This window comes from Trichomonascus vanleenenianus (genome assembly GCF_965637985.1).
Source record: "Trichomonascus vanleenenianus strain CLIB 3782 genome assembly, contig: TRVA0_002S, whole genome shotgun sequence".
Classification (NCBI taxonomy): Eukaryota; Fungi; Ascomycota; class Dipodascomycetes; order Dipodascales; family Trichomonascaceae; genus Blastobotrys; species Blastobotrys vanleenenianus.
In genome coordinates, this window is record NW_027481885.1 from 244,705 (window position 1) to 270,924 (window position 26,220).

The 26,220-nt window shown below is 48.3% G+C and overlaps 13 protein-coding genes across 13 annotated transcripts; 8 read left to right on the forward strand and 5 right to left on the reverse strand.

Annotated features, from left to right (window-relative positions):
* Positions 1 to 135: 135 nt before the first annotated feature.
* On the forward strand, positions 136 to 2,696 carry DNL4 (DNA ligase (ATP) DNL4; the record flags this gene model as incomplete). The annotated part of the gene is made up of 2 exons (XM_076682252.1): positions 136 to 156; positions 204 to 2,696. 2 exons carry the CDS (start codon positions 136 to 138, stop codon positions 2,694 to 2,696), a joined length of 2,514 nt encoding a protein of 837 aa, XP_076543498.1.
* Positions 2,697 to 2,770: 74 nt separating this feature from the next.
* On the reverse strand, positions 2,771 to 5,590 carry SEA4 (Sea4p; the record flags this gene model as incomplete). Its single annotated transcript, XM_076682253.1, has 1 exon — positions 2,771 to 5,590. The coding sequence occupies one exon, from the start codon at positions 5,588 to 5,590 to the stop codon at positions 2,771 to 2,773; it is 2,820 nt and encodes a 939-aa protein (XP_076543499.1).
* A 422-nt stretch (positions 5,591 to 6,012) lies between these two features.
* On the forward strand, positions 6,013 to 6,936 carry MTF2 (Mtf2p; the record flags this gene model as incomplete). Its single annotated transcript, XM_076682254.1, has 1 exon — positions 6,013 to 6,936. One exon carries the CDS (start codon positions 6,013 to 6,015, stop codon positions 6,934 to 6,936), a length of 924 nt encoding a protein of 307 aa, XP_076543500.1.
* A 1,175-nt stretch (positions 6,937 to 8,111) lies between these two features.
* FAD1 (FMN adenylyltransferase) lies at positions 8,112 to 8,966 on the forward strand (the record flags this gene model as incomplete). The annotated part of the gene is made up of 1 exon (XM_076682255.1): positions 8,112 to 8,966. The coding sequence occupies one exon, from the start codon at positions 8,112 to 8,114 to the stop codon at positions 8,964 to 8,966; it is 855 nt and encodes a 284-aa protein (XP_076543501.1).
* Positions 8,967 to 9,186: 220 nt separating this feature from the next.
* NTO1 (nuA3 HAT complex component Nto1p) lies at positions 9,187 to 11,589 on the reverse strand (the record flags this gene model as incomplete). Its single annotated transcript, XM_076682256.1, has 1 exon — positions 9,187 to 11,589. The coding sequence occupies one exon, from the start codon at positions 11,587 to 11,589 to the stop codon at positions 9,187 to 9,189; it is 2,403 nt and encodes an 800-aa protein (XP_076543502.1).
* A 264-nt stretch (positions 11,590 to 11,853) lies between these two features.
* PRP11 (spliceosome assembly protein PRP11) lies at positions 11,854 to 12,550 on the forward strand (the record flags this gene model as incomplete). Its single annotated transcript, XM_076682257.1, has 2 exons — positions 11,854 to 11,884; positions 11,934 to 12,550. The coding sequence occupies 2 exons, from the start codon at positions 11,854 to 11,856 to the stop codon at positions 12,548 to 12,550; spliced, it is 648 nt and encodes a 215-aa protein (XP_076543503.1).
* Positions 12,551 to 12,998: 448 nt separating this feature from the next.
* Positions 12,999 to 14,045, forward strand: TRVA0_002S02850 (tetratricopeptide repeat protein; the record flags this gene model as incomplete). Its single annotated transcript, XM_076682258.1, has 1 exon — positions 12,999 to 14,045. One exon carries the CDS (start codon positions 12,999 to 13,001, stop codon positions 14,043 to 14,045), a length of 1,047 nt encoding a protein of 348 aa, XP_076543504.1.
* Positions 14,046 to 14,962: 917 nt separating this feature from the next.
* On the reverse strand, positions 14,963 to 15,679 carry TRVA0_002S02872 (uncharacterized protein; the record flags this gene model as incomplete). The annotated part of the gene is made up of 1 exon (XM_076682259.1): positions 14,963 to 15,679. One exon carries the CDS (start codon positions 15,677 to 15,679, stop codon positions 14,963 to 14,965), a length of 717 nt encoding a protein of 238 aa, XP_076543505.1.
* A 794-nt stretch (positions 15,680 to 16,473) lies between these two features.
* On the forward strand, positions 16,474 to 16,857 carry TRVA0_002S02894 (uncharacterized protein; the record flags this gene model as incomplete). The annotated part of the gene is made up of 1 exon (XM_076682260.1): positions 16,474 to 16,857. The coding sequence occupies one exon, from the start codon at positions 16,474 to 16,476 to the stop codon at positions 16,855 to 16,857; it is 384 nt and encodes a 127-aa protein (XP_076543506.1).
* A 447-nt stretch (positions 16,858 to 17,304) lies between these two features.
* Positions 17,305 to 19,044, reverse strand: TRVA0_002S02916 (uncharacterized protein; the record flags this gene model as incomplete). Its single annotated transcript, XM_076682261.1, has 1 exon — positions 17,305 to 19,044. One exon carries the CDS (start codon positions 19,042 to 19,044, stop codon positions 17,305 to 17,307), a length of 1,740 nt encoding a protein of 579 aa, XP_076543507.1.
* A 515-nt stretch (positions 19,045 to 19,559) lies between these two features.
* Positions 19,560 to 23,719, forward strand: NTE1 (lysophospholipase; the record flags this gene model as incomplete). The annotated part of the gene is made up of 3 exons (XM_076682262.1): positions 19,560 to 19,765; positions 19,824 to 19,998; positions 20,066 to 23,719. 3 exons carry the CDS (start codon positions 19,560 to 19,562, stop codon positions 23,717 to 23,719), a joined length of 4,035 nt encoding a protein of 1,344 aa, XP_076543508.1.
* A 194-nt stretch (positions 23,720 to 23,913) lies between these two features.
* LSM3 (U4/U6-U5 snRNP complex subunit LSM3) lies at positions 23,914 to 24,297 on the reverse strand (the record flags this gene model as incomplete). Its single annotated transcript, XM_076682263.1, has 2 exons — positions 23,914 to 24,078; positions 24,133 to 24,297. The coding sequence occupies 2 exons, from the start codon at positions 24,295 to 24,297 to the stop codon at positions 23,914 to 23,916; spliced, it is 330 nt and encodes a 109-aa protein (XP_076543509.1).
* A 141-nt stretch (positions 24,298 to 24,438) lies between these two features.
* MRPL4 (mitochondrial 54S ribosomal protein uL29m MRPL4) lies at positions 24,439 to 25,323 on the forward strand (the record flags this gene model as incomplete). Its single annotated transcript, XM_076682264.1, has 1 exon — positions 24,439 to 25,323. One exon carries the CDS (start codon positions 24,439 to 24,441, stop codon positions 25,321 to 25,323), a length of 885 nt encoding a protein of 294 aa, XP_076543510.1.
* Positions 25,324 to 26,220: the final 897 nt, after the last annotated feature.

Here is a 26,220-nt window from a genome sequence, read left to right on the forward strand (position 1 = left end):
AAAGGCGGCAATCCACATCATGATTTCATTGAAAAATGGAGGAGCGAAGTAGGCAATGACTTTTATCCAGTATTCCGGTTGCTTGTACCCGAGATTGATAATAAACGAGGAAAGTTCCACATTAAAGAGAAGACAATGGTTAAAATCATCACAGAAGTAAGAGCTAATCGAATTACAAGTTTACCATGCTAACAGTGCCTTAGTCTTTTGATCTGGGAGAAAGTAGCCCAGAGTACATTGGGCTGCGGGATTGGAGAACTAGGCCGGATAAGAGGGCGGGGGACTTTGCCCTGGCAGCAGTTGAAGTGTTTGAAAACCGCCTGAAAAGATCCAACACGCAGCCTACTGAAATGACTATTGATGAAGTGAATGAGATCCTTGATAAAGTTGCCGAGGAGGCATCTGGATCTGAAATCCATGAGAGAAACAAAAAGAATTTCCAGGTGCAGAACTTCAATCGGTTCAAGGATGCCATGAATGCAAACGAGCTGTCTTGTATTGTCCAGATTCTGCTGCGTAACAGTTTGGTGGGCGGATACCACAAGCTCCTGCTTGCACTCCATGAAGACGCTAAAACGCTATATAACATTACGTCCGACTTGGAAAGGGTATGCCACGAGCTGTATGATCCGAAGTACCGGCCCCTGAATACATTGCGACTCATGATGTGTATTCAGCCGCAAAAGGCAGATGTCACCAAGGACACTACACACCAGAACGCATTCGAAGGAGCCAGGTACGTCGAAGAGAAGCTCGATGGAGAGCGGATCCAGATGCATATGGATGAATGGGGCAAGTCAGTCAAGTTCTTCTCGAAGAGTGGTATTGAGAACACGAACTATGGAGCGAGTCTCGGAGACAATGGGCTGATAACGCAGTACCTTGGGCGCGTTAAAGATGGCAAAATTGTGCCCCTGGGATTTATCCCACAAGTTAAGAGTATCATTCTCGATGGCGAGATGCTAGCGTGGGATCCCCGCCGCAAGATTGTGGGCGAGTTTGGCACCGTAGCTGCGTTTCGAAGTAAAGACGCCAAAACCAACGAGAATCAAATTGATTATTGGGCTTTCTATGTCGTTTTTGATATTCTGTACCTCAATTGTGTATCTCTGGTTAACCAAATGTTGAAGGCTCGGAAAGATATTCTCAGGAAAGTCATCATACCCATTGAAAACCGATTCAAGGTCATTGAGTACAAAGAGATGACCAAGAGAGAAGAAATTGACGACGAGCTACGAAAAGTGATCGAAAATAATGGTGAGGGCATTATGGTGAAAAACCCGACCAAAATTTATAGCATCGGCGATCGTAATAATGACTGGGTTAAACTAAAACCAGAATACAGCCTCACTGGAAATACCACCCTGGATGTGGTGATCGTCGGTGCTTTCATGGGCCAGGGCGCCCGGGCAGGACTCCGGGCAAGTTACCTTTGTGCCGTCAAAACTACTGTGGATGGCGAGACGAGATTCATCAGCTTTTGCAAAGTTGGTGGCGGATTCAAAGCCAATGACTTTAAAAAGATTGAAAACGCAATTGGTGACAACTTCCGGGTGTTGACCAAGGACTCTTTTATTCCGGATTACTTGAACCTGGAGGTTTCTACGCGCCCACATGAGTGGATTGATCCTCTTCAATCTCTCGCAATTGAAGTCAGAGTTGGCCAAATGAGGGAAAGCACTTCATATCCCGCTGGCATTACGATTCGGTTTCCTCGCTTTGTACGCTTCAAAACCACCGAGCCTGAGGTGAACATTGCTGAACACGTGAATGATTTGGAGTTTGTGACAAACTTCAAGCACACAATTGAACTCCAGGAGAGAACCAAGAAACAGAAGCAGCGCAAGAAAGTCAAAATCCTCGGTGCATATGGTGATCTAGGCTCAGTTGAAGTCAAAGGGCAGCTTTTTGTGGGGAGGACTTTTTATGTACTGTCAAGCCGGTATACTGAAGGCTTCGATAAGATAAAGCTTGCAGAGCTCATCAAAGAATATGGCGGTAAGTTGACAAATTCGCTCAAAGAAGGCGACGTTATATTTATCGCTGATTCGCCAAATGTCACAGCGGATGCAGTACGACAGAACGACAAAGATGTTGTCAAGCCTCTATGGGTGATCGACTGCATTAGGTACAATATGATTTTACCTCTGGAGCCGATTTACATCTTTTCCGCCACCATGGAGACACTCCACAAAGCTCACGAAAACGTTGATCAGTTTTCCATTCCTTATTTCCGAGAAATATCAGAGGAGGAGCTCAACGACTTGTTGAAAAAAGTTGACGCAATGGACCTCAATGATGTCGATGTTGATGTTGCGCGGAAGAACCTTCAGGATCATTTTGAAGAGGAGCCTCCCATGGCGCTAATGTTTGTGCCTTATGTGTTTTACTTTGTCGAGCCGAAGGTGGGCCCACAACTACGAGCCCTAGATGTCGAAGAAATGCAATTTGCTCTGTCTAGTTCTAGCGATTTGGCCCGACTGTGTGGGGCCTGGGTTACCAGCGACATTGATGATCCAGCAATTACCCATGTAATTGTGCACGATGAAGATAAGATAGCAATACGCCCGCTGCGAGAAAAGTCATCTAAAAGGAAACCGCCTTTCCATGTAGTGTCGTACCGTTGGATTGATGACTCCTTTCAGGAGCGCACACTCATTGATGAGTCGAGGTATTCTCTGACTCCAAACAAATAGCTTGTTATATAATTGAAGGCCAACGTTATAGATCAAACAATTAGTACATACATTCTCACTAACTTAAGTTATAGCTATTTGATGTTACATAGACAACTGCAATCTGGAACAGGACAGACGTCATGTTTGGAGAACCACTCTCTCGCATGTCCAGCATGAAGACCATGATTACAAGAAAGACAGAAAGTCGGCCATTGCTCGAATTGCTTGGCGAGACTGAGTGTTTGCCCTTTCTGCAACGCAGTGGTAGGCAATGGCGAGCCGAGCGATAAGAGACAGACAGCACATCTAGGAAGCTGATTGCCACACGACTGACATCTCGTGGTACCAGGGTGCGTTTTACCTTTCAGCATAGTCATCTCTTTCGACATGTTCCTCGCAGACGACCCTCCAATAGTCTTCTTGCAATGGCTGCACCGCAGATAAACCTGTTTAGCGATAGGCTTGGCCATAGGAACTCCGTTGTAGTCTTTGGAGAGCCTGGTTCGACCGACGTCAAACTTCGCCCGCTGACTGAAAAGACGCCATCGATTGAGAATACCACGGTAGTCTTCAATCCAGTTTCTCACACGATTGTCTTCGAAGAATCGCGGGTAGCCATATGATATAATAAGAGATGCGGTTTGCACGTCACTGGTCTTATCCACGTAAGACTGGAGTAGCGGAACTGCCTTACAGGTGATGCCAGTCAGCATAATTCCCTCCAGATCGCCATTTTGAATTGCTCGATCCGACATTCTGTTCAGGTAAACAGTAAGCTCGTTATCAGACAGGAATCTAAAGGCAATTCCTAGCCGTTCGACTAGTGGGAGTGAGCCTTCGTCCAGTACGTCTAACCATGAGCCGTCTGAAATGAACGCAAATATCGCCCGGAGATAAGGGTCGTCTAGCTCGGATGCAAGCCTTCGGCACTGTTCTCGCCATGGACTGTTCTGCGTGCTATCTTTGTAAGCTAGGTACCCAGCAACCGCCCCGGACATTACTCTCAGCCTCTCTTTCTTAGAGTTGCCAAGGCACTTGACTGCTCTACCCACGTCACCGTGGAACACAGCCCATCCGGCGGCCTGCTCATGCTTACCAGCAGCCTCGAGCTTCTGAAGCTCCTGTTCCAATCCGCTAAGGTCAAAGTTCCAGCCAGCTACTTTGAGGCAGAGTCTACGTCGCGCCTGCTTGGCATTGCCGGATACAGCAGTAGAAATGTACACCCGCTTCGACGATCTCGTTACAACTGTGGAAACTGTTTCGTCGAATTCCTTATCTGAAATAGTTCGGTGGTTTTTTGCGCGCTTTTGGCCCTCGAGACCCTGGGACCCTTCCCAGATGCCCAGCACTCCTTCAAATCCAAGGTCCAATAGGTCTGTTATCATGGATTTCTTATCTTCGGCTCTTTGGGCCCACGTAATCCACTCCCAAGCGTATTTCAGATAGCTATCACTATGTTCCTTTGACAGAATCTCGACATTCTTCTTGCAGTCTAGTGAGTATCCGAGCAGCGCTCTGCGCCTGATTGTGCTTGAAATATCGCCATGGAGAACGGATCGGAAGTCGAGCATGCCTTCAAAGACCTCTGAGTCTTGGAAATAGGCAGTCTCATCTTCTTCCTCGTCACCTTCTTCTTCTTCTTCTTCTTCTTCGGTAGTCGCCGATTTTGTCCTCGGGCGAGTAAGGGGGTCGATATGCAGATTAGAGTCCTTGCGCTTCTCCTGTACTTTGGTCAGATTGTTCCTCTCCGACCGGATAATAGTAATTCTCTCCGGATCAACGACAGCTAGGTCATTGTACGGATCGAAGCAGGTTGCATCAGGGCTCTCTACACAGTTCATTCTGAACACCTGACCCGACTGTCTAATGCACATGAAGTTGACGGAATACGGCGTACTCATATCTGTGGTATAGTCAAACGACGACACCTTATCAAAGTCCGTTTTAGAATCCAACACGCATGATACAAATAGCGTCTCCTTCTTCGACAGATATGTGTGTCTCGAGCTGTTAGACTCGTCGCTGCTGTATTTCGCTGGGCGGCCATCAGTCTGCGCAGGAACAGTACCAATCTTCCACCGCCGCATTAAATCGCCGTCGTTAAGAATAGCCAGCTCATCTGAATGGAAGAGCGAGTATCTAAAGCAATTTCCTATAGTCTTCCTCATGCCGTCGCTGAACACGCGGCTCATGTACAACGCAGGCTCCCCGCCGGCAGTCGACCCTGCTGGAGACTTGAGGAGCCGTCTGTCCCAAACCGCTACAGACCCCTCTTCGGAATAGGAGGCAAAGTAATGGTCGTCGAAATGGTTCACGGTGATCCCGTGGGTACACTTAGTAGCACACTGGAATACGGGAGTAGGCGACCGTAAATCAATTTCCCGGATGAACTTGTAGGACCCACACAGCAGAGAATTGGGCTGGGCCTTGAGGAAAGTCGTCGAAGAAACCATTTCGTTGGGCAAAAAGCTGTCAATCGGCTTCTTGGCGCTGTCATCGCCGACGCTGGAAGTCGTCGCGTAGTGCTCAATGTTCCACAGCAGCAAGCTGCCGTCATTCCTCACTTTATCCAATCCTGCGGCTATGATGCCATTGGAGTTAAACGAGATCGCGTTACAGGGCCTCGACTGCTTCGGGCGCAACTTGAGCGGGGCCAGATCTGGCTTACTCAGGTTCATCACGTGGATCGTGCCGTTGCTCTGACCGCATGCTGCAAGTCCGAAATTCTCAATTGAGTACGCGTAGCACCCGATCGAGTCGAACTCGCTGCGAGAAAAGCGCTTCTCGGTTGTATAGCTTCGGTTTTTGTACGCCGATTCGTAGAGCGACAGCTCATCCCTCGCTGGGCCCAGGGAGACAAAGTACTGGCTATCGCCCCGATCCCATTGATACGCATGGACAATTCCCGCCATTATCCTCTCCACCAACAACCCAGTACTCGACAGCTGACAAGTTGAAAGGCTCCAAGCCTTGGCTATTGGAATTGGGGGAAGTGGAGGAGCACGGCTGAATATCCATTATTTCACCCAATTATTCAGCTGGCCGGTCATCATTACTGTATTTGAGGGCCGCAGCATATTATATTAAAAAATATTTCTCACACTAATTGTTGCATACATTTGAATTGATTGAAGCAGAACATTCTTTAACTCGTTTCCGCTCAGTCGTAATTATGATTTCAGCTCAATGGTCGCCGGGTCTATAATGTGTTATGAAATAACGAAAATTTGACGCTTTTCAACGTTATCAATCTCTGAGTTACAGTCCAATCGATTGATATCTTTAGCAGTAGTCCGAGTTAGAGTACTATTGATCAAGATATTTTAGCAGTAAAATGATGAATCGAGCAGTTTATCGTAGGGCTGTCAGCCTTGGCGGTATTCTGCGAAGAGGATATGCCACCAAGTCCGGCGAAGCGGCCTTTGAAGTCCACAGACCGTTCCAATCTGAACTTCGAGACTACGACAAGTCGAGTACAAAGAAAGAACAAATGATCTTCTCTACTTTAATGGATTCTATTTTTGAGCAAAAGGCCAAGGGAGGAGCAAAAAACGATCTATCTAGGAATGTCCAGGCGTTCTTCCAAAATCAAGACGGTTCACAGATCGAACTGTTCAAATCGTCCAAAGCAAGAGCAGAGCTGTTTGACGAAGAAGCGCTGAGGAGAAAAGATTGGGTTGATGTAACAGACAAGTTGACCCCGGTACTGACTCACTTGCAGTCGAAGAAGCTCGACTGTGAGATTATGGAGTACTACACGACCAAAATTATTAACCGTGCACACCTGCTCTCGAATAAACAAATGGGCGAAAACGACTTAGTGGATGTCGAGAACCCGCCAATTCTTGTCGACTCTGTGCCACTCTACCTAAGGTGGTGTCTGGATCTTTTGATCAACTCATATAACTCGCCTACGGCTGCCATTACGCTGTTTGAGCTGTCCAAACGACAGAGCGTTGCATTTTTCACAGCATCCTGTGACACGGCAGTGTATAATTTAATGCTCGAGCTGAGATGGGCCAAGTTCCGAGATTTGTATGCAGTGGAGTCCCTTATGGCGGAGATGAGGGTCAATTCTATCCCAGGGAACTCTACTACTGCGGATATCATTTCTAAGATAAGCAATGACTACATTGCGGTTAAGCATGGCGTTTCGGATAACTCGGTATCTTGTCGCTGGTCGGATGAGGATGCTCGTCGTATGAAGAACCTCAACAATTACCGTATTGAGCTTGCCCGGGAGTCGTATTTGCGATAAAGGCAACACGAGCTGAACTAACTGCCTAATGTATATAATATTATAACTGCTATAGACTTTTATGGGCCAATGTATATAATTAATGATAAATGACCAAGCTGCGTTGGATTACGAACTACAACACTGTTACTGTCTGTTACAAAAAACACTTTTGTCGCAGCACCTCACAGGCTATAGCAAATTCTTGTTACAGTGTTACAATACCTGCTCTGATCGCAATTAGGGGGACCAGTCCCCCCAAACCCCCCTTGGGCTCCGCTCCGCGGAGATGTAACGACGTGTTGTTACAAAGGTTGGGAGTTTGTAACGGGTGTAATGAAAAATTTGTAACATTGTTACCATCCAGCAGGAGGCGGGGGTCTGGGGGCTGGCCCCCAGCTACGGGAGCTCGAGGGCTGGCCCTCGAATACATTCCTTTGGAGATTAATAATACCTACTCTGATAGCAATTGATCTTCGCGAAGTAAAACTACGGCGGTTTGGGGGCAAGTCAGCTAACGCCTAAGATATAAAAGTACTTTACCGCCTGTGACAAACTTTTGTTAAAGCGTAACTAAGTGGGTGTAACAAATCGTCAACATTTGTAGGTGGAGATAAAGTGCTTAGTTATTCGCCAACTACCTATTTCAGTTACGGATAGACTCAGCGGTCAATGGAACTGGTCTGGATAACCGGTTTGGCATTTTAAACTATAGCTATTTAATCACTACTGCTTATTAACTGTTAATAGCTATTTAATCACTTATAAGTTAGCGACAAGTTAATGATAAAGTGAATTACTCAGAGCTGAAGGCCACTAGGACCGGCCGGCCGTTCGATGAAACTGATCTGAATTACCAATTTGATTTCCTTCTAGGCCATAGCTATCTAATCACTTACTGTCTCTTATACAGTCAACCGGACCTCTTTTGCCAAAGACAACACATAACACGGTAATACCCCACTCCACTGCCGGACCGGCAAAACTGAACCACGCCTATAGAAAGACTCCCCCGAATGGTCTCCTGTCCGGCTAAGTTGCATAAAAGACCAGCCATACAAATAAAAGGCCGATTCCATTTACTTCCATCAAAAAAGCCCGTAAAACCCCCGGAAATAATGACGGAATCGGTCGTAGTGTACGAGCTGCTCTGGAACATTCGACTCAGCCGTGCCAAATTGAGGCGTCGCCGCCGCATGCCTCCACTGCCGGGCACCGAGGAGCTATACGACGATCGACATCCATCGCCAACATCCATCCTTCAACTTCCTCATCATCCCTCCGAGAAAATGACAGTCAGCCTACGAGAATCGTGTGCCAAGTGCTCTCGCATCATAGACGAGTACCTCTCGGCGGGACAGTGCGGGCTCCAGCCCCGATCGCATGCCCAGAAGCAGGTCGAGCTGAGCCTGGCCATCATGGAGAGTACCTTCCAGAAGCACCCATTGCGAGAAATTGCCCTTTCGTTTAACGGCGGGAAAGACTGTCTGGTTATGCTCGTCATATTCCTGGCGGCTCTCGACAGACAATTGGCGAGGGATCCGGATTATCTTGATGGAGCAGACCGGGTGTCTACGGTTTACGTGCACTTTGAGCATACATTCCCCGAAGTAGACGAATTTGTCAACCAGTGTAAGATCGAGTATGCTCTGGATGTGATACGGATTCCACCACCCCTAAAAACAGCGTTTACCACCTACCTCGAGCAGAGGCCGGAGATCAAGGCGATTCTCGTGGGGATCCGACGCACCGATCCCTATGGGGAGAACCTAGTACCCTACGAGCGCACAGACCACGGGTGGCCCGACTTCATCCGGGTGCATCCGGTGCTGGAGTGGCATTTTGCAGAGATATGGGACTTCCTGCGGTGCGCCAACATCCCGTACTGCTCTTTATATGACCAGGGGTACACTTCGCTTGGATCAATTACTAACACTAGGAAGAATCCGACTTTGGAGTTGGACAAGAAGGACGCCAACGGGGACCCTATTTACATGCCTGCATATGTCCTAACCGACGACAACAAGGAGCGGCTCAGTCGTGTCAAATAGCCGTTTTTTAGCATTACAATCATGGGTTATAGTCAAAAATGCACATCTTCGATTAATTGATTCCGCAGCATATTTTAATTATTCAAATTTTATAACTAGTTGTTTGGACTACGCTGTGGTGGTAATTGGCAGGTCGCCGGATGATATCATCACTCATTAATGGTATTAGAAAAAATACATAATAAATATACACGATCACTCGCAAAAAAAAATAGGTCTCTCAACTGTTTTTAGCACTTCGAAGCCGTTTACGCCGGTCCTGCTGAATCTCTAATGAGACCGAATCGTAGCTTCGCTTGCGGATGCTGCCGTTCGATCGTTTTGACCCACTAGGCTCGATATCTAGGCCATTCAATTTGAACCCCTTGAGTGGTGACCACTTGACATAACCAAACCGCTCCTTGGCCTCCTTCACCATGGGAACCACCGCCCGGATGATTCGACTGAGCAGATGTTTCATATCCCCATGCAGCTGGGCATACGCATCTGCAATAAATCCCTCCAGATCATCCGTGAAATCTTTAACACTTTTGTACCGGTAGTTCTCCACCTTCTCTTCAATGGCATTGAGATCAAGTACCCCTTCCCCTGTAGGGGCCACCTCAAACAGTAGACGGTGGTTGTTCATGCCCGTGAGCCGGTCCCAAATAGGGTTGATGATCCTGCTTACGGGGAAGTACGCCAGCTGAACCATCTCCTCGGTGGTCTCGGCCATCTCGAGTTTGAGCTCTTCGCGATCTCGAACGAGTCCAACCTGTTCCCTGAGCCGCGCCAGGAGCGGCAACAAGTTCTCAGCCTGTGCGAGATTCAGATTATTGATGGGATCCTGGCTCTGGGAGACGTCCAGTGCCACCTGGAGGCGTTTTGACAGGGCTGCTCCTCGGCGCATCTGTCTTTTCAGGGTCCAGTACCGCGCCATCTCATGGAGGAAATCCCTCAGTTTGATAATGGAGAACCGGTGCAACGCGTGGCTCACTTTATCAATGAACACCTCGGGAGGTGCCGGCGTCCCCTGAGGAGTTCTCCATGCTGGGACTCCTGGTGTTCTCTTGCGCACGAACTTCGTCTCCGTGTTGGTATTCTGCACAGACTGCTCAAGCGCTTCCTCCCATTCGTTACCCGTATAGCGATGCTCGTCTTTATTCGCCGCGTAGTGGTCCTGGGCCCGCTTAAGGCTGGCCTTGACGTCGACCGACTCCGCGTATTCGGCCGGAGTATGCTTGTCACAGTACGTTTCGAGACTTTTTGGGTCGTACAGCGCGCCCACTGCACCAGAGTTCATCTTCATAAATAGGCCCGCCTTGAGGGCGCATGTTGGGTGGTACGCCTGGACGCACGACTTGTTCACGCATTGAATACACGCACCAATGCGGTACTTGCAAATATAACATATGAGCTTCCACCGGCCCCGGGGGATGCGCCGCAGCCCCGTAATAGGCTCCATGTATATCTTGTTTTTCATGGTCGTTTCTGGGATCCACAAAGCGCACACAACGTGGGCCCAGTGATTTGTGTCTGTTCGCTTCATGGCGCCTAGTTTGTTTGGACAAAAGACACAATTCGCCTTGCGACGACGCGAAATCGTGCACTGTGCGCACAGCCACTGGCCCTCCGGAATGAACGGTACGCCGTAGCACTCCTGGTGGACCGCGATATCGCAGCTGTCGCAAAATACAATGGCGTTGCTATTATCGCACTCGGCGTCGTCGCAAACTGAGCATTTCTGCTCGGCAATTGATGACTCCGTGATCTCGTCGGTGATGGCGACTTTCTTCTTTGGAGGCATCAATTGCTCGAGCAGGAACCATTGCGACTCTAAAAGGGTCATGGTGAACTCAAAAATCTCGCGGGAAATCTTGGGGACCGAATCTTCCTCTACGCGACGTCGATTCAGATCCTCCAAGAACTTATTGTCCTGCTCATCCATATCGTACTCGACAGTCACTGGACGCGAAATCGACGTAGCCACTTTACCACTTTTATCTTTTTTATCTTTTTCTTTTTCTTCTTCTTCTTCTTCTTCGTCTTCTTCTTCCTCTTCGTGTTTTATCCGCTTCTGTTTCTGGTGGTCTGCTGCTGCAACCAGCTCTACCGAACTCAATGCTGGGTCGTTCTCTGAAACAAACGTTTTAATATACGATCTCGGCATTTCGAATCCGTCGAGATCGTGATAGCCGACCGTCATCATCACCCGATCTATATACTCGTGCTGTGGCGGCGCGTACGGCTCAATGGTGCGGAATCCATACTTCTTCTTGGGCAGCACCGGAACGGTTGAGATTTTGGACTCCGCTTCGGCCGCAGTCAGCACTTTCTTGTACTTTCGCGGCCGCCCTCTTTTACGCGGTGTACCGGGTGGTTCGACTCCATTTAGGGGTGCAGGAGGCTGTAGAAGAACCTCCGGAGTCTGGGTGCCCGATTCCGTCTTCACGTCATCGCTCTCTGGCGTCACCGGCTTGTCAAATACGGTTAGTGAAGCCTGCGGATCGAGCGTAGGGTATAAATCGCTGTATCGGTAGTCCTCTCGCGGCTTTTCAAGCCGCAGCAGGTTGTTCGGACGGAGGTATCCGCGCTGTGCTTCGTTTTCGTCGACCAGCCGGCTCTTGCGCCGACGGGCCGTCATCTTCTTTGCGTCCTTTGCGATCGAAATTGTTGCCACCACTCGCGAGTAAGCCTCGCTCTAACCTTTTCTGTCGTCGCGTCGTGACCTGTTCAGCCCTTTCACTCACCACTGCCAAATGCGCGTGTTATGGCTGGCTGATACGCGCAGTTAATGGTTGGGACCAACCGCCGCGCGCCCCACAACACCAAAAATTGAAATTTCACCCTCTACCACGAAAGACGGCAGAGATATATCACTTCCCCTTGGTAGATAACGACCTCGATAATGGATTACAAGCCAGGATCCAAGAAAGGGAGTAAGTTTTTGTGGGAGTATAGGTTGAGGGCGGAAGGCTAACTGGATAGGCGGTGGTATTGCTTCGTCATCGGATGCGAAACGGGCCAGGGAACAGAGACTGAGAAGACTGGCGCTGGAGAATATAGATATCGAGAATGATCCGTATATCTCCAAGACCCACCTGGGCTCGTATGAATGTAGACTGTGTCTGACGACACATATATCAGAAACATCTTACCTGGCGCACACCCAGGGCAAGAAACACCAGGCCAACCTCGAAAGACGTCAGGCAAAGCTTGAGAAAGATAACCGGCCAGAGGGAGGGGCTGCTGTGTCGGCATTGAGCGCGTCCAAAGTCAAGGTTAGAAAAACAGTCAAAATTGGAAGGCCAGGGTACAAGATCACCAAGATCCGGCATGGCTCAACAAAGCAGCTAGGGCTGCTCTTCCAGATCGACTACCCGGAGATTGGCACCGATATAACGCCACGGTACCGATTTATGAGTGCATTTGAACAAAAGGTAGATCTCCCGCCAGATAAGTCGCACCAGTATCTGCTAGTTGCTGCGGAGCCGTACGAAACGTGCGGGTTCAAGATCGAAGCGAAAGAGGTAGACTACTCCAAGTTCTGGGATTACTACGACCAGGACCATAAGAAGTATTACCTCCAAATGTTTTACAAATAATCCCCGCCACTTGTTAGCATTTTTCTCTCTTATTTATTTGACTTCTTACCTTTGACTTCATCTTCATCTTCATATTCGTTTTTGTCGTTCATTCGCGTCTTCATCTTCGTTTTTTGTCGTTCATTCGCATCTTCATCTTCGTTTTTTGTCGTTCATTCGCAATGTACCAGTAGAAAACTTTCCCCTTTATTTATTGAATTCTTAGCTTTTGAATTCATCATCTGCGTTTTTCCATTTGCAATGTAAAAAGATATTGTTCGTGGGTGGAGATATCACCAAAAAACGACAATTGGGTCCATTTGGGTACATTTAAGTTCACCTTTGAACATTATCATCACGGAGGAGACAAACGCTCGTAGAAACGAGAAAGTCCGGGTCCCCATTTCAGGAGCGGAAGCCAACACATCACCACCACCTGTAACATCCGTTCACGTAAACCGAAAAAAAAATGGAGTTAGACCACCTTGTAAACCCCAGGGCGTTCCAACCCCTGCCAGAATTTATTGTTCCCCCTCCCTTCAAAGTAGACCCCGAGCAGATTGCCTCGTATGATCTGACGACGCTTGTCGAGAGGCGGCTCTACATCCCAGCAGCCCACCGGGCTCGCAGTGAGCTCATCGAAACCGACCCCAAGGACTATAAAGAAGTGCTGAGATTGTGGGGACTGCGGATAAGAGCACTCATGAAGGCGAGACTGGGAGCAATTGCCCGCGAGGAATGCCGCGTGTTTGGCGACATCGGTTCCGACCGGTACAGGCTGGAGGACGGCACTTCCGTCATCCCTTGGGACCTGCGGCTGGTGATTGTCACCATCCAGGCCAGCGGGGACAACCAGATTAGTCTCGCCAAGTACTACGTGATGGCGCGTGAGGCGCGAGCAGAAGCGTATAAGTCTAGCGTGCGGGACCCAAAGGAAACCGTCGAGGGACTCCACTACTCTACCCAGGTTTGGCAGGATCGGCTGCGGAACCTGGGCGTCATGTTCGTGCCAGCTGCCCTCATCGCCATTGGAGACATTGCCGCGGCCGTGGACCATCTTGAAAACCTTCATGAGACTGCAGAGGCGCAGGGACAGAATGAATTCATGCCCAGGGTCGCCTTTGCTCTGGCAATGGCTCATTTACAAATTGGCGACACCATTGCGGCGCGAGAATGGTTTGAAAAGACCGAGAGTGGGAAAGATAGCCATTTCCTCAGCGCCGTTTGTGCCAATGCTGACGCCGATTGGGCCGAAGCAGGCAGTCTTCTCGAAAAGGTCGAGGACAAGGACCGGCTAGAAGTCCAGAACAACTATGCTGTGACCAGAGTACACGAGGGAAAGTTGGTGGAGGCTGTCGAAGTTCTTGAAAAGGTGCTCAGAAATGGCGGGCTCTACGCTACGGTGGTCTACAATTTGTTCTCTCTATATGATTTGCTGCAGGACATGTCTAAAGATAGGAGACGGAAGCTTATGGAAGAGCTCAAGGAGAGTGGAATTGAAGTTCTAGGCGCTTAGCCAGACCATTTCAGTTTACCTATCTCGGTGGATCGTTATCGCAACTATAAGGGTGGTGCAGGCGGACTTCCGTGTGTGAGGCTTGGTGCGGCTTTGGCTCGCCGCACGAACTGCGGCCTCTCGAGGTGTATTGAGTTAAGCTTTCATAACGGGCAAAAACAAGCACATGGGTGATTTTTATCCGCCTCGTGCGAATACAATGGGCATTGTGTGATTCTGTGCACGTTCGCAAACCTTTTTTTTTCTGTTCCCCTTCCCCTTCTCCTTTCAGCTGTCTCTAAAATGAATGGATGAATGGCATTGTTGAGCTTGTTCAAAAAATTATATGAAAAAGTTTAACTTTGAAGTTGCCATTGGCATTCTTTAGTGTCCTGGACTCGGAATTCACCGCCCATTCCCCCTTTCATTGCCATAACACCGTGTTATATAGAAGCCGCCTTTCATATCAGTCGAAGGGCGCCAAAAGAACCGGGTGATCGGTGATGCTACAAATGCGTTTCCAATACGCTACTCATAATAGTGGGCTAATAGATAAGGTTACTGGGCGGCACACCAACCACCCCCTTTTCAAACTTTAAACTCCGAGGTCAAGGTGCGGCTGCGGAACTATGAGAATACAGGTACTCAATTGAACTACTGGTACTTGTACTTGACAAATTATTGCAATTGAAAAGTGCAATTCCGCTATAGAATATAAAACGAAGATGCATACAATAATTATTCCCGAGTAACTAAGTTATAGGGTTTATGGGCTCAGGATTAAGTGTAGTATTGGTACCCCAGTGGAGATAGGGTTTTCGCAATAGAAACGGCTGCCAGTCTAAGGTACACGGATTATTTCCCATCCTCAATGGACTCTATTACACGAGGAAATGATGCGTATATCCGTTCCTGGAAGCTGCATATGTGCAGGTCTATTAGATGTCTTCGACCTGGCAGAGCAGGACGTTGATGGGCGGCAGAGTAACGTCGCTCTTGCTACCCGATGACGGTACCAGGACCTCGTCGCTCGCCGCCACGGGAACTGTGTAGTACTTGTATGCTTCAAGGTCGTGAGACAAGGGGACATACCGCGGCTCTGATGTAATTGCCTGTGCTGGCAGCTGCAGTGGTGATAGATTATTCATTGAATCATTACCATTGGTCGTAGCAGGAGGGTCTGAAAAACTAATAGACGTATCACTCGCTGTAGAAGATAAAGGTATCACCTCTGAGGCGCTGAGCTCTGGCGAATTGCTGGCGGAGCTGGACTTGGACTTAAGTCCAGACCTCTTTGCCTTTGCATTTTCGTTCGACCGGCGGTTCTGGAACCAGATCTGAACGGATCGTTCTGACATCCCCGTTTTGCGCGCAATCTGTAACCGCGTTTCGCGACTGGGTCGCTTGCAAATGCTATAGGCAGACTCGAGGACCGTCAGCTCAGCAGGCGAGGTCCTCCGTCGCGTCCGTCGCGCCAATTGCATGTTGTCGATTGACGGCTCTGCAATGGGATAAGTAGCTAAAGAGTGGCTGATGAACGCATAGCTCCGCGAGTTGTCGTGTAATAGGTTTGGGTGGTTGTAGTCCATCCATCCGCCAACCGCTGGAAGCTGTGGATATACCATGCTCGGCAACATCAATTGGTACTGGGTCATAGTGATGATAACAGCAAACTATCGCTATAAAAGAAATAATGATGATGACTGCGGACTAAATATATGAAATAAAAGGTTGGATGGACATATGAACAGATGGTCCGAACGATATAAGAACACACGGGCTTCACGAGGACAATAAAACCCTGTTTCCAGCGCAATTGCTTTTGCAACTACCTTTCAAACAGACACAGCCATAGTACTGATTGAACTGAGAAGATGCGACGGACTTAATAGGCGGTCCAGCAAATCTATGGAATGTAAGGCCTGTCCCTATCTGAATGAAACATCACACATGGGGGCTCCCGCCCTCTGGATCACCCATCTGCGGCCTGGGCGTGCGAGATGGCCATCTGCGGACGTTTTTGCCCCATTCTGCCACCGTATTGTTATTCTGCCACCAGGGTATTGTTAGAGATTTGAAATCTCGATCCGGAGATTGTTGAGACATCTGGGCAAGACACCATTTTCCAACCATCACGACGTCACTTTTTTACTTTTCATTCTAGTTCTCTACGACAATTGCACGTATAACAAACTCGCGGGTTTGCATAGGCTATTTTTGTCTGGTATTTACGGTAGTCTGATGGAAAATTCCATCGTGTAAATCGTGCATTGCAGAAGACACCCCCTACGTTTGGAAAGATTGTCCATCACCTTAATTTGCTGTACTCCGTTGATAACCACCGGTTCCGTAGATTCATCCACCACCCAACGGTACATTCAGCCGTGAAAAATATTCTAAACTATACGCGGCAGTACAGAAAGCTCACAAAGCAATAATACGGTAAAAAATGGACAGAGGACGGTCTCGGTCTCCAAGATCAAGGTCAAGATCTCCAAGATCGTACAGCCGGAGCCGGTCGCGCAGTGTCACTCCAGAGCGCGTTGTCAGGGAATCAAGTGCCATTCTCGTGCTAAACCTGTCCCCTAGAGTGCGCAGAGGACACATCGATGAGATATTCAGTGAATACGGGTACATAGTCGGAATCCAGCCGCGCAAGTCGCGGGAGAAGTCCTTCCTGGTTACCTATGAAACATCGCGAGAAGCCGGTGTAGCGGTGAACCACATGGATGGAGGGATCATTGATGGATCGATCGTCAAGGTGGTCAAGTTTGTGTCTCCGGTAATGAAGCGAAAGTTTCGGCGTGAGAGGGACTACTATGCCAGCGACTGAAACACGAACAATGTGTAACCGCCAATGGATCTACGTATCTCTAACGGAGTGAGAAATGGCTTAATTAGCTGGTATTGAGGGACGGTGTAGGGCGAGATTCATTTTATGTTGGTGGTACGATTGAAAAGCAATTTCCGAAAGCCGGATACGAAATGAATATGAAGAAATGAATGAATGAATCGCCAAAAGGGAAAATCTTGTATTGTATTATACTGTCGAAGAAAAAAAAAACAAATCCTGTATTGTATTATATTGCCAAAGAAAAGAAAAATGAACGTGGATTCGCTTGTCAAATAATGCTATTATTCTATAAGACCCTCGCTTCACAAAAGCGGGCGATGGAAAAGCAACTACAACGAAAATAGCAAGTGACCAAAAAAAATAACAATCAAGATACTGTATTTCGAGCGCTAATCCGTAATCATTATGCCCATTGGAGCAAAAAGATCATACGCTCTTTGCCGTTATGGGAAGTCTAGTCAATTCGCCGTCCACCTTGCCGAGAACAATTGTTATCTGAGCATTGATATTCTCAAGCTTGTCAGGGTGACTGACGCATTCGACCACAACAACCTTGCCTGGGGTAGCGCCGGATGGACCGAGTTTGCCCCTCTCCCCCCGCTGCGTAGCATCAACCTGCCTGATCCGCGATGCGACCCGAACAAGCTCATGCTCCGAGTTATTGAACACGCTCCAGCTCATGGCATAGACATCTGACAGCCCAGGGAAGTCGAGACCTGAAACAGAATACCTGTCGTATACAATGACATCGGGAACCGACACTTCTTCCTTTTTTTGGTAGTGCTCCGAATTGAGAAACATGGTGCCTGGTTCAAAGGAGGCGGCCCTGTTCCGACCGTCCAAATAGATTCCGTCGCCAAGTCCAGCAATAATTCCAAGCTTTCGCAATTGTTCAACAACTACTTTCGACGATACCCCTGTAGGAACTAATAAGAGTCCTTTCCTATGGCCATTGGTCTCAAACACATGTTTGAATGCCTCGCAATACATGGCGAGCTGCTCCTGTGTCGGTACGTAAGGCTTTGTGCGTTTCATGAACTGCGTCACATCTTTCCGAAATAGATCCCGGTATTCCAACCGCTGAAAGTCGAAGTTGACCAGGGCCTTCTTCTTGAAGTCATAATTAACGGCATAGAATTCGACATCGCGTGGCAATTTGTTTGAGTGAAGCGCACCACCTGCAGTAGTGGGCTGGCCCACTTCAAGAAACTTCTGCGAGCCTGCCCATTCAGAAGTTTTGATCTGCGAGACAAGTGATGGGCTAATGTCCGAGTCAATTACCAGGATGCAGAGGCCAGAAGCGACCTTTTTGGTTCGAACTTGCTGGATATGCGAGAGTAACAGCTCAGTGGGGTTCTTGAGACGCCGCTTCTTGTCGGTACCGCGCTTGCTGAGGCTCAGTAGTCGCTCCGCTTCATCAATTGCAACAAACTCAATGTTCTCCAGAGGGAGAGCTCCACTATCCTGGTGGATCATGTCGAGAACCCTTTGCGGTGTTGCCACAAGAATGTTTGGAGGGGTTTTGACCATATTTTCCTCTTGCCTGTGTTCCTGTTCCTGCAAGGATCTGAATACCTGTTGCACATTAATGGAGGGTACAATTTGGTTCAGCCATTTCGTGTACTGATGGGCCAGATCAGGGGTAGGCACGAGGATAAGACTAGTGAAAGGGGTCTCTGGAGCGGCATGTGAGCGCATCGCCGCTTTCAGCGCTGCCAAGAGCGATTTGCCCGTCCCAGGGTAGGACTGTGCGATCACGGACTGCGAAGATTTCAACGAAAGCACGGCTTTCTGGATGGCAGTTGGTGTTTTCACCAGTGACGCAATTGTCTTTACCAGGGCCTTAGGTATCAGTTGGCTAAATTCCGTAATGACTCTTGGGTCGTGTTTGAGGTGGCCTTTGAATTGCGACTTCCTATAATTGAACTGCGAATTGTTCTTTCCATTGAACCGCGAATTACCCTTTAGCGAATCGGTCTTCGACGAGTTGTTCTTTCTATTGAACCGCGAATTGTCCTTGGACGAATCAATCTCCGACGAGTTGTTTGACGAATTCCCCTGGGAATCGCCGTGTTCATTTCCAATATGAAAACATCGTTTAATCAATGCCTTTTGGAAGTGATTAATTATTGGAACCGCGGGCCGTCTTACTATGGCTCCAATCATAATGAGGACCGCTATCGTACGCTCAATAAAGAAAATACTTTAAATTGTTCTTAGGAATCAATTTTGATATGCCTGATATCAAAAGTTGAACGTTGAGATCAGCGTTCGGCCTTATGATAATTAGCTCACGATCTATCGCTTATCCTGAAATATCCGAAATAAATATTCCGAAAAATAGGGATAAGATAAAAACGGTCCTTCAAATATCCAGCATTGGTACTATAATATATACAGTACACTTCGCAAAATCGTACCCACTTTTGCGTTAATATGAGGCTCCGAATTCGATGAGGTTCGAAACACGGGAAAACCTGCGCGACTGGGCGATACGTCATATCCCGACTCACACAGCCGTGCCATCTCCGAGTGGTGTCAGTGGCCATCTCGCTTTCTCGTTTAAAAAGACAATCTTTCCACAAAATAATCACATTTCTATAAATTCGCTCTTCCCAGTCCGATTTCTAAAAAAAACCTGTGCATTTCAGCCTCGTAGATTACCATTGGATACCCAAACTATGGGACCGGCGCTCACTCCACTGATTACCCAAACGGCTGATATCGTCATCCTCAACTCCACCCATGACACCCCTCACCATCTTATCGCCCAGATAATGCTTAAGGTAGTAGGAAATCTGGTATTCCACCTACCGTCGTACCTGGTGTCCCATTTCGTCGCCCTTCTAGGGCGGCAATTCAGCTTTACGCTGACTTTCTCGTCTCTGTAAGTGGTAGTATAAGCTCGCTTATCGTTAGGCGTAGATAACTAACTTGATATGAAGACTCCTCCTGTTTATAGGTCTAGTTGCAGTAATATGGGCATTCGTTCGATATCGATACCTTACTAAATACTCCCGGCTCCCGCCTGAGCCCGAAAGGCAGGAGCCGAAGATGGATTTCTTCATGGATACCCAGACCGAAACCCCAAAGTCAGGCATATCTAGTTATCTAGACGACGTAAGTTACACGCGTATTGCAGAGGGGCCCACCCCCCATAACGTAGATATCCGCTAACCACGTATAGTTCCTAAGCGCGATTAAAGTGTTTGGCTACCTTGAACGCAGCGTGTTCCACGAACTGACGAAGCAAATGAAGACGTACAAAATGGAAGCCGGAGAGACTATGGAGCTCAAAAATGAGAAAGGATTCGCAATTGTCGTAGACGGGTGCGTCCAGGTGTTTGGAAGGGCTCACAACACTGAAGAATCGCGGCTTGCGTCCTCCGATAGCCATGTCATCAACGGCCAAGGGTACCAATTGCTCAATGAAGTCAAGAGAGGGGCCCCCATGACCTCGCTGTTCACTATTCTGTCGCTCTTCACTGAAGATGTGCAGTTGAATGAGAACCTTAGACACCGCTTTGACAATGTTCCAGCATCAGTACCCTTAGATCATAATGGCCAGGCATTCTACGATAACACAAGCGAGTATCCTTTCGACCAGAAGGCCAGTGAGGCCGAAGATCATTGCCCTGATCAGACCGAAGCAGAGCGCTTGTCGGACGAAATCGTTGCGCGAGCCTCTGAGCACTCCACAATTGCTATCATTCCTGATTCGGCGTTCCGGAATCTTACTCGTAAATTCCCCAAGGCGACTTCGCATATTGTGCAGGTTATTCTCACGAGATGCCAGCGAGTTACCTTTCAGACTGGCCATTACTATCTTGGGTTGACTCCGGAGATGTTCCAGCCGGAAATTGCGCTCAACCTCAAGGCCAAGTATGACCTGCCGTCCTACTTGTATACGGCGGTTATATCTAGACTCAATGAGCTCGTCAAGAGGAGTGACAGAGACGAATCTGTAATACGGCTAGATACTCTCAAGCCGCCTAAGAAGAACCGGCAGAAGAATTCATCCGAACTTGTCGGCCTTTCCAAGTCCGTTCCATCACGGCAAGTCGTTATTGAGCCTCATTCCTCTCACCCTGGTGACCTGCTTTCTAACGTGCCTCTGTCGCGAAGTGAAGACGACCATGTGTGGAGTCCGCCTCCGCTTAGCCCGAGAATGCTGCGTACTACTTCGTTCACGGGTGATGACGAAACTGAAGACGGAACACTAAGGACTGCCTTGGCCGAGTGTATCTTTAAGTTCCTTGGTCTGGATGGGTCCTTATTGCAGACACCTTCCATCAAAAGCCGGGTGGCTTCTGGTGTCCCGTCGCTAGACGCTAGCCCAAAGTTATCTGCTGCGTCTGTCGCGTCGGAAACAAGGTCTCTAAACGGCCTAAGCAGTGCGAAGAAGAGCTCTATTGGCTACTTTCTCAATAACCTGGGTACTTTCGACGACGACCGGAGTACAACCCCTGACGATGAACTTGCGAGTAATGTCACGACCCCGAAGTATGAGGATGCGCTAGGAGAGGCCGCCAATAACATTGAGGTTGTGTATTTCAAGAAAGGCACTGTTCTTTCTCGTCAGAACGAGAAGAGCAATGGTCTCTATTATGTTGTTGACGGTATCTTAGAAGTAGGCTATTCCGACCGACTAGGTAACTACCGCGAACTTTACACTGTAAAGCCTGGTGGTCTTGGTGGTTTCATTGGCGCAGTGCTCGGCTATCGCTCATTCGCCGACATCAAGGCTAAGACGGACGTATACGTAGGGTTCCTCCCTCGCACGACCCTCGAAAACATTGCTGACAAGTTTCCAATGGTGTACCTCAATCTCGCCAAGACTCTGACTAGTGTTCTCAGCAGGCTCATTCTGAACTTGGACTTTGCATTAGAATGGGTTCAGGTGCAGGCCGGTCAGGTACTCTTCCACGAGGGAGACGACTCGGACGCAATTTACATTGTGCTCAATGGCCGTCTGCGATCTGTCACTGAGAAAGGAGGGCAGGTTAAGGTTGTCAGCGAGCACGGCCAAGGTGAGAGCATCGGCGAGCTTGAGGTGCTAACCCTTTCTAAAAGACCTACCACTCTACACGCCATTCGGGATTCAGAGCTAGCACGGTTCCCTCGGTCGCTTTTTGAGAGCCTGGCGCTGCAGCATCCGTCGATTACGTTTGAAATTTCCCGTCTTGTTGCATCCAGGGTCCGAATGATGACGGACGGCGAGTCTGAAATCAATCCATCCCAATCCAATTTCCGTACTGTTGCCATTGTGCCAATCACATACGGGCTTCCTGTCTCAGAGTTTGGCAACAAGCTGATGTCGGCCTACGAGGACAACAATCACAGCGCTGTGCAGCTTAATAACTCCTCTGTTCTCAGCTATCTAGGCCGGAATGCGTTCAACAAGATGGGTCGGCTTAAGCTGTCTGGGTACCTGGCCGATCTGGAAGAGCGGTACCAGACTGTATTATACGTTGCCGATACCAACGTCAATGCTTTGTGGACTCAAGCATGTATTGCCCAGGCAGATTGTATTTTGCTCCTTGCCGATGCGATGGCGCAGCCAGACATGGGAGAGTATGAGCGGTTGTTGGTCAAGATGAAAACAACTGCGCGAACAGAGCTGATTCTCATTCACCCTGATCGGTATGTTCCTGCAGGAAGCACATCTCTGTGGCTCAAGAATAGAATATGGGTTCACTCTCATCACCACGTTCAGATGCAGCTGAAAGGGCACACTTCTGATGACGATATACCTATGATGGTGCGTGGAAAGAAGTTCGAAAAGCTACGATACAAGGTGCAGCTTCTTCAATCCGAAATTATGACTAAGTATCGGTCGCGTCGAACACCAGTATACCGCAGCAATTACTTGCACAAAAACGACTTTAATCGGCTGGCCCGAATTCTCTCCGGCCAGGCTGTCGGGCTTGTCCTTGGCGGTGGTGGTGCACGAGGTATCTCACACATTGGCATCATTAGAGCCCTGGAAGAAAACGGCATTCCAATTGATTTCATTGGAGGAACTTCTATTGGTTCTTTTGTAGGTGGACTCTACGCCAAGGAGTACGACCTGGTACCTATTTACGGGCGAGCGAAGAAGTTTGCTGGACGACTTTCGAGCTTGTGGAGAATGGCGTTTGACTTGACATATCCTGCAACCTCTTATACCACTGGTCACGAGTTCAATCGAGGTATCTGGAAGAGCTTTGGAGATAGCCGCATCGAGGACTTCTGGATCAAGTACTACAACAACACGACTAATATCACCCATTCACGGATGGAAGTACATCACAGTGGATATGCATGGCGATACATTAGAGCGTCGATGTCCCTTGCTGGTTTACTGCCTCCCGTGACGGATAAAGGCTCCATGCTACTTGACGGTGGTTATGTTGATAATTTGCCAGTCGACGAGATGAGACGGCTAGGAGCCAAGGTTGTTTTTGCTGTTGATGTGGGGAGCATTGATGATACTACCCCAATGTCCTACGGGGATACTTTGTCCGGGATCTGGGTACTGTTCAACCGGTGGAATATATTTTCGCAGCATCCAAACGTTCCGAGCTTGGCTGAAATCCAGGCACGGCTAGCGTACGTTTCGTCCGTCGGTGCGTTGGAGAGGGCCAAGGCTACTCCAGGTGTTATATACCTACGGCCACCAATTGACAACTATGCCACGCTTGATTTTGGCAAGTTTGACGAAATCTATCGTGTCGGAACGCAATACGGGCACGCTGCGATTGAAAAATTGAAGCGAGAGGACAAGTTGCCTCATATTCCCGGGGCCGAAACGAACCGGGTTCAGAATAGACGGCCTGCCGTTAGGCGAAATTCCATCTAACCATACCCTCTAACCGTTGAATTCATAAGCATTCCATACACCTGTCCATTTTTTGAGAGAGCATATCTATATGAGTAAATCTGCATTACCTCCACCAAGTGATAAATCCTTAGCATTTGCTCTCAATTGCTACCCCCAAATATATCAGATCATGCAAATAAATAATAGCATTTCATATAATACACGCTTATAAATTATTCGTCACGGGTTGGCGGGCTAATCAGAATGACGCTGTCTCCACGCACAAACAACATCTCGCTTCGCTTCTTGATAGTCCGTGGAGTTTCACTATCTTCATCAATGATATATACCGTCTCCTCTACATTGCCCATCACCATGTTGCAATGGGAATCATATGCCTATGCCCAGTTAGCAAGAACTCATCATCTTTAAGACAGATGGGGGGTACATACATGCAGTCTGCCACGCAATTCTCGGCCACCACGCAGCTTAACATATACCTGCTCATCTAGCGAGAGTCTAATCAGGTCAAGAGGCTCAGAAACCCCCGTATTCACCGAGCTATCAGCCATTTCCTTGTAAAAGCGCCCGATTTCAACCAAAGTAGCGTGTCGCATTTTTGCCCTACTGGACCAAATGAAGCGATGTCCATCCGCGTGCGCAAGCGTTGGGAGAAATCGCTCCTTCCCCCGACGACACCACTAAAAGTGACAAAAACCTTCCAAAAAATTTCACTTCTGCACGGGAGAGTATAAACTATGATTGGAGCTGCTAGGTGCCAGGCCCGAGGGTTCCATTCGACTGCCGCCTCGTTGGTGAGGAAAAGCTTCAAGGCGCCAACGCTAAGGCCGCCTGTCCCGCCGTCGGCTAGCAACCTTAAGGTCCGAGAGGACCACCCTCTATGGCAGTTCTTCACCGACAAGAAGTACGTGAGATCGGCCTCTGATCTGGACAACATTGGCCGGGCATGGACGGTGCCAGAGCTGCGGCGAAAGTCCTTTGAAGATTTGCATATCCTGTGGTACAAGTGCATCAAGGAGCGGAATGTTCTGCTGCGAGAGTCCCAGCTGCTCAAGACGATGAACCCGGAGATCACTCCAAACGACAAATTCAAGGAGGTCTCTGAGGAGATCCGGAACACCATGTGGAGAATTCGACATGTGCTGAGCGAGCGAAACCATGCCTGGATGAACGCCGTAGCTGAATTCCAGGAGCGGTACGGCAAGCTCATCAAGAGCTTCAAGAAGGAATACCTTGGCGCTGATGCCAGTAGAGATGTAGAGATGGCAGGCCAGCTCGAGCGGTTCCAGTATATGATCTACGGCCTGAATCCTATGCTTGAGGGTAACGAGCCTACTGAGCTGGGTCTGGAGGGGATGCGGGTTGTTAGCGAGATTAAATTGCAGCGATTCAGCGAGGACATTGGCAATGTTGGAGACGCTTCAATTGGCGAGCTCCGGGATATTAATGAGCGGTTCATTGTTTTCACTGCTGACCACACTCCAGAAGGCTTGCAGGAGGCGGTGAGTAGCATCAAGGCTTATCGAGAGACGGGCAAGGTCGTTCCACCTGAAGAGGAGATTCTGGTGTTTGCTGATCTGATAGCCAAGACCCAGGAACCGGCTGAAGAAGACCAATTGTAGATTTTTCCAAAAAAACTGACTCCTTGTACATAATATATTGTAACGATTATCTATTATGCGTGGCCATTTCGTTCCCAGGCCGTTTTTCAATTGTTTGGATACCGTCGCTAGACTACCGGTAGTGGAGGTCCAATCCCCCTAATTGCGGCTCGGTGTATTCGAGGGCCAGCCCTCGAGCTCCCGTAGTGGGGGCTCTGCCCCCAAACCCCCGTAACGAGCGCTCCCAAAACTTCGTCACACCTCGCAACAGCGTAGCTACACTGTACCAGTATTGTTTTGAACCACCAACCAATACTTCCATGAGGGAGTAAAGATACTTTAGATGTAATATAGATACTATTTGATCAGTTTAGATTAACTGATAATACAGGGGATTGGTATAAGATCAATTGATAATACAGTGGACTTCATAGACGGAATGAAGTTACTGGGCTGTACCAGGTAGTTCATGAGATGCCATGACAAAAAAGGCAGTCGGGGTCGATTCTCTCAATTGAAATAATAGCAGTTTCATTTCATTTGTTGTACCGATAATACGTTAAACCAGCGTCAATTGTGATACCGGTAGCAGATCGAAATTGAAACACCAAAACTTGGTGGTTTCCAACATGTGAATCGTGTGTGCTTGTAGCATTTTATCTGAATGTCCACTGGCCATAGTCTTACTCATTACGCAAACTTAAATCCATGTCTCTTATTACACACATATTTACAGGTATTGTTTAACGGAATATCTGCTTTATGGTTGACCGTCCGTTTCCATACATTTACCGGTGCTGTCGAACTACGATTATAAAGCATGTATTACCGGGTACAATCTGTAAACGATATTTCCAGCTACCTACAGCAAATTACTTTTCCAATTTCTAACAACAAGCAATGCCATCCTCTCTTGAA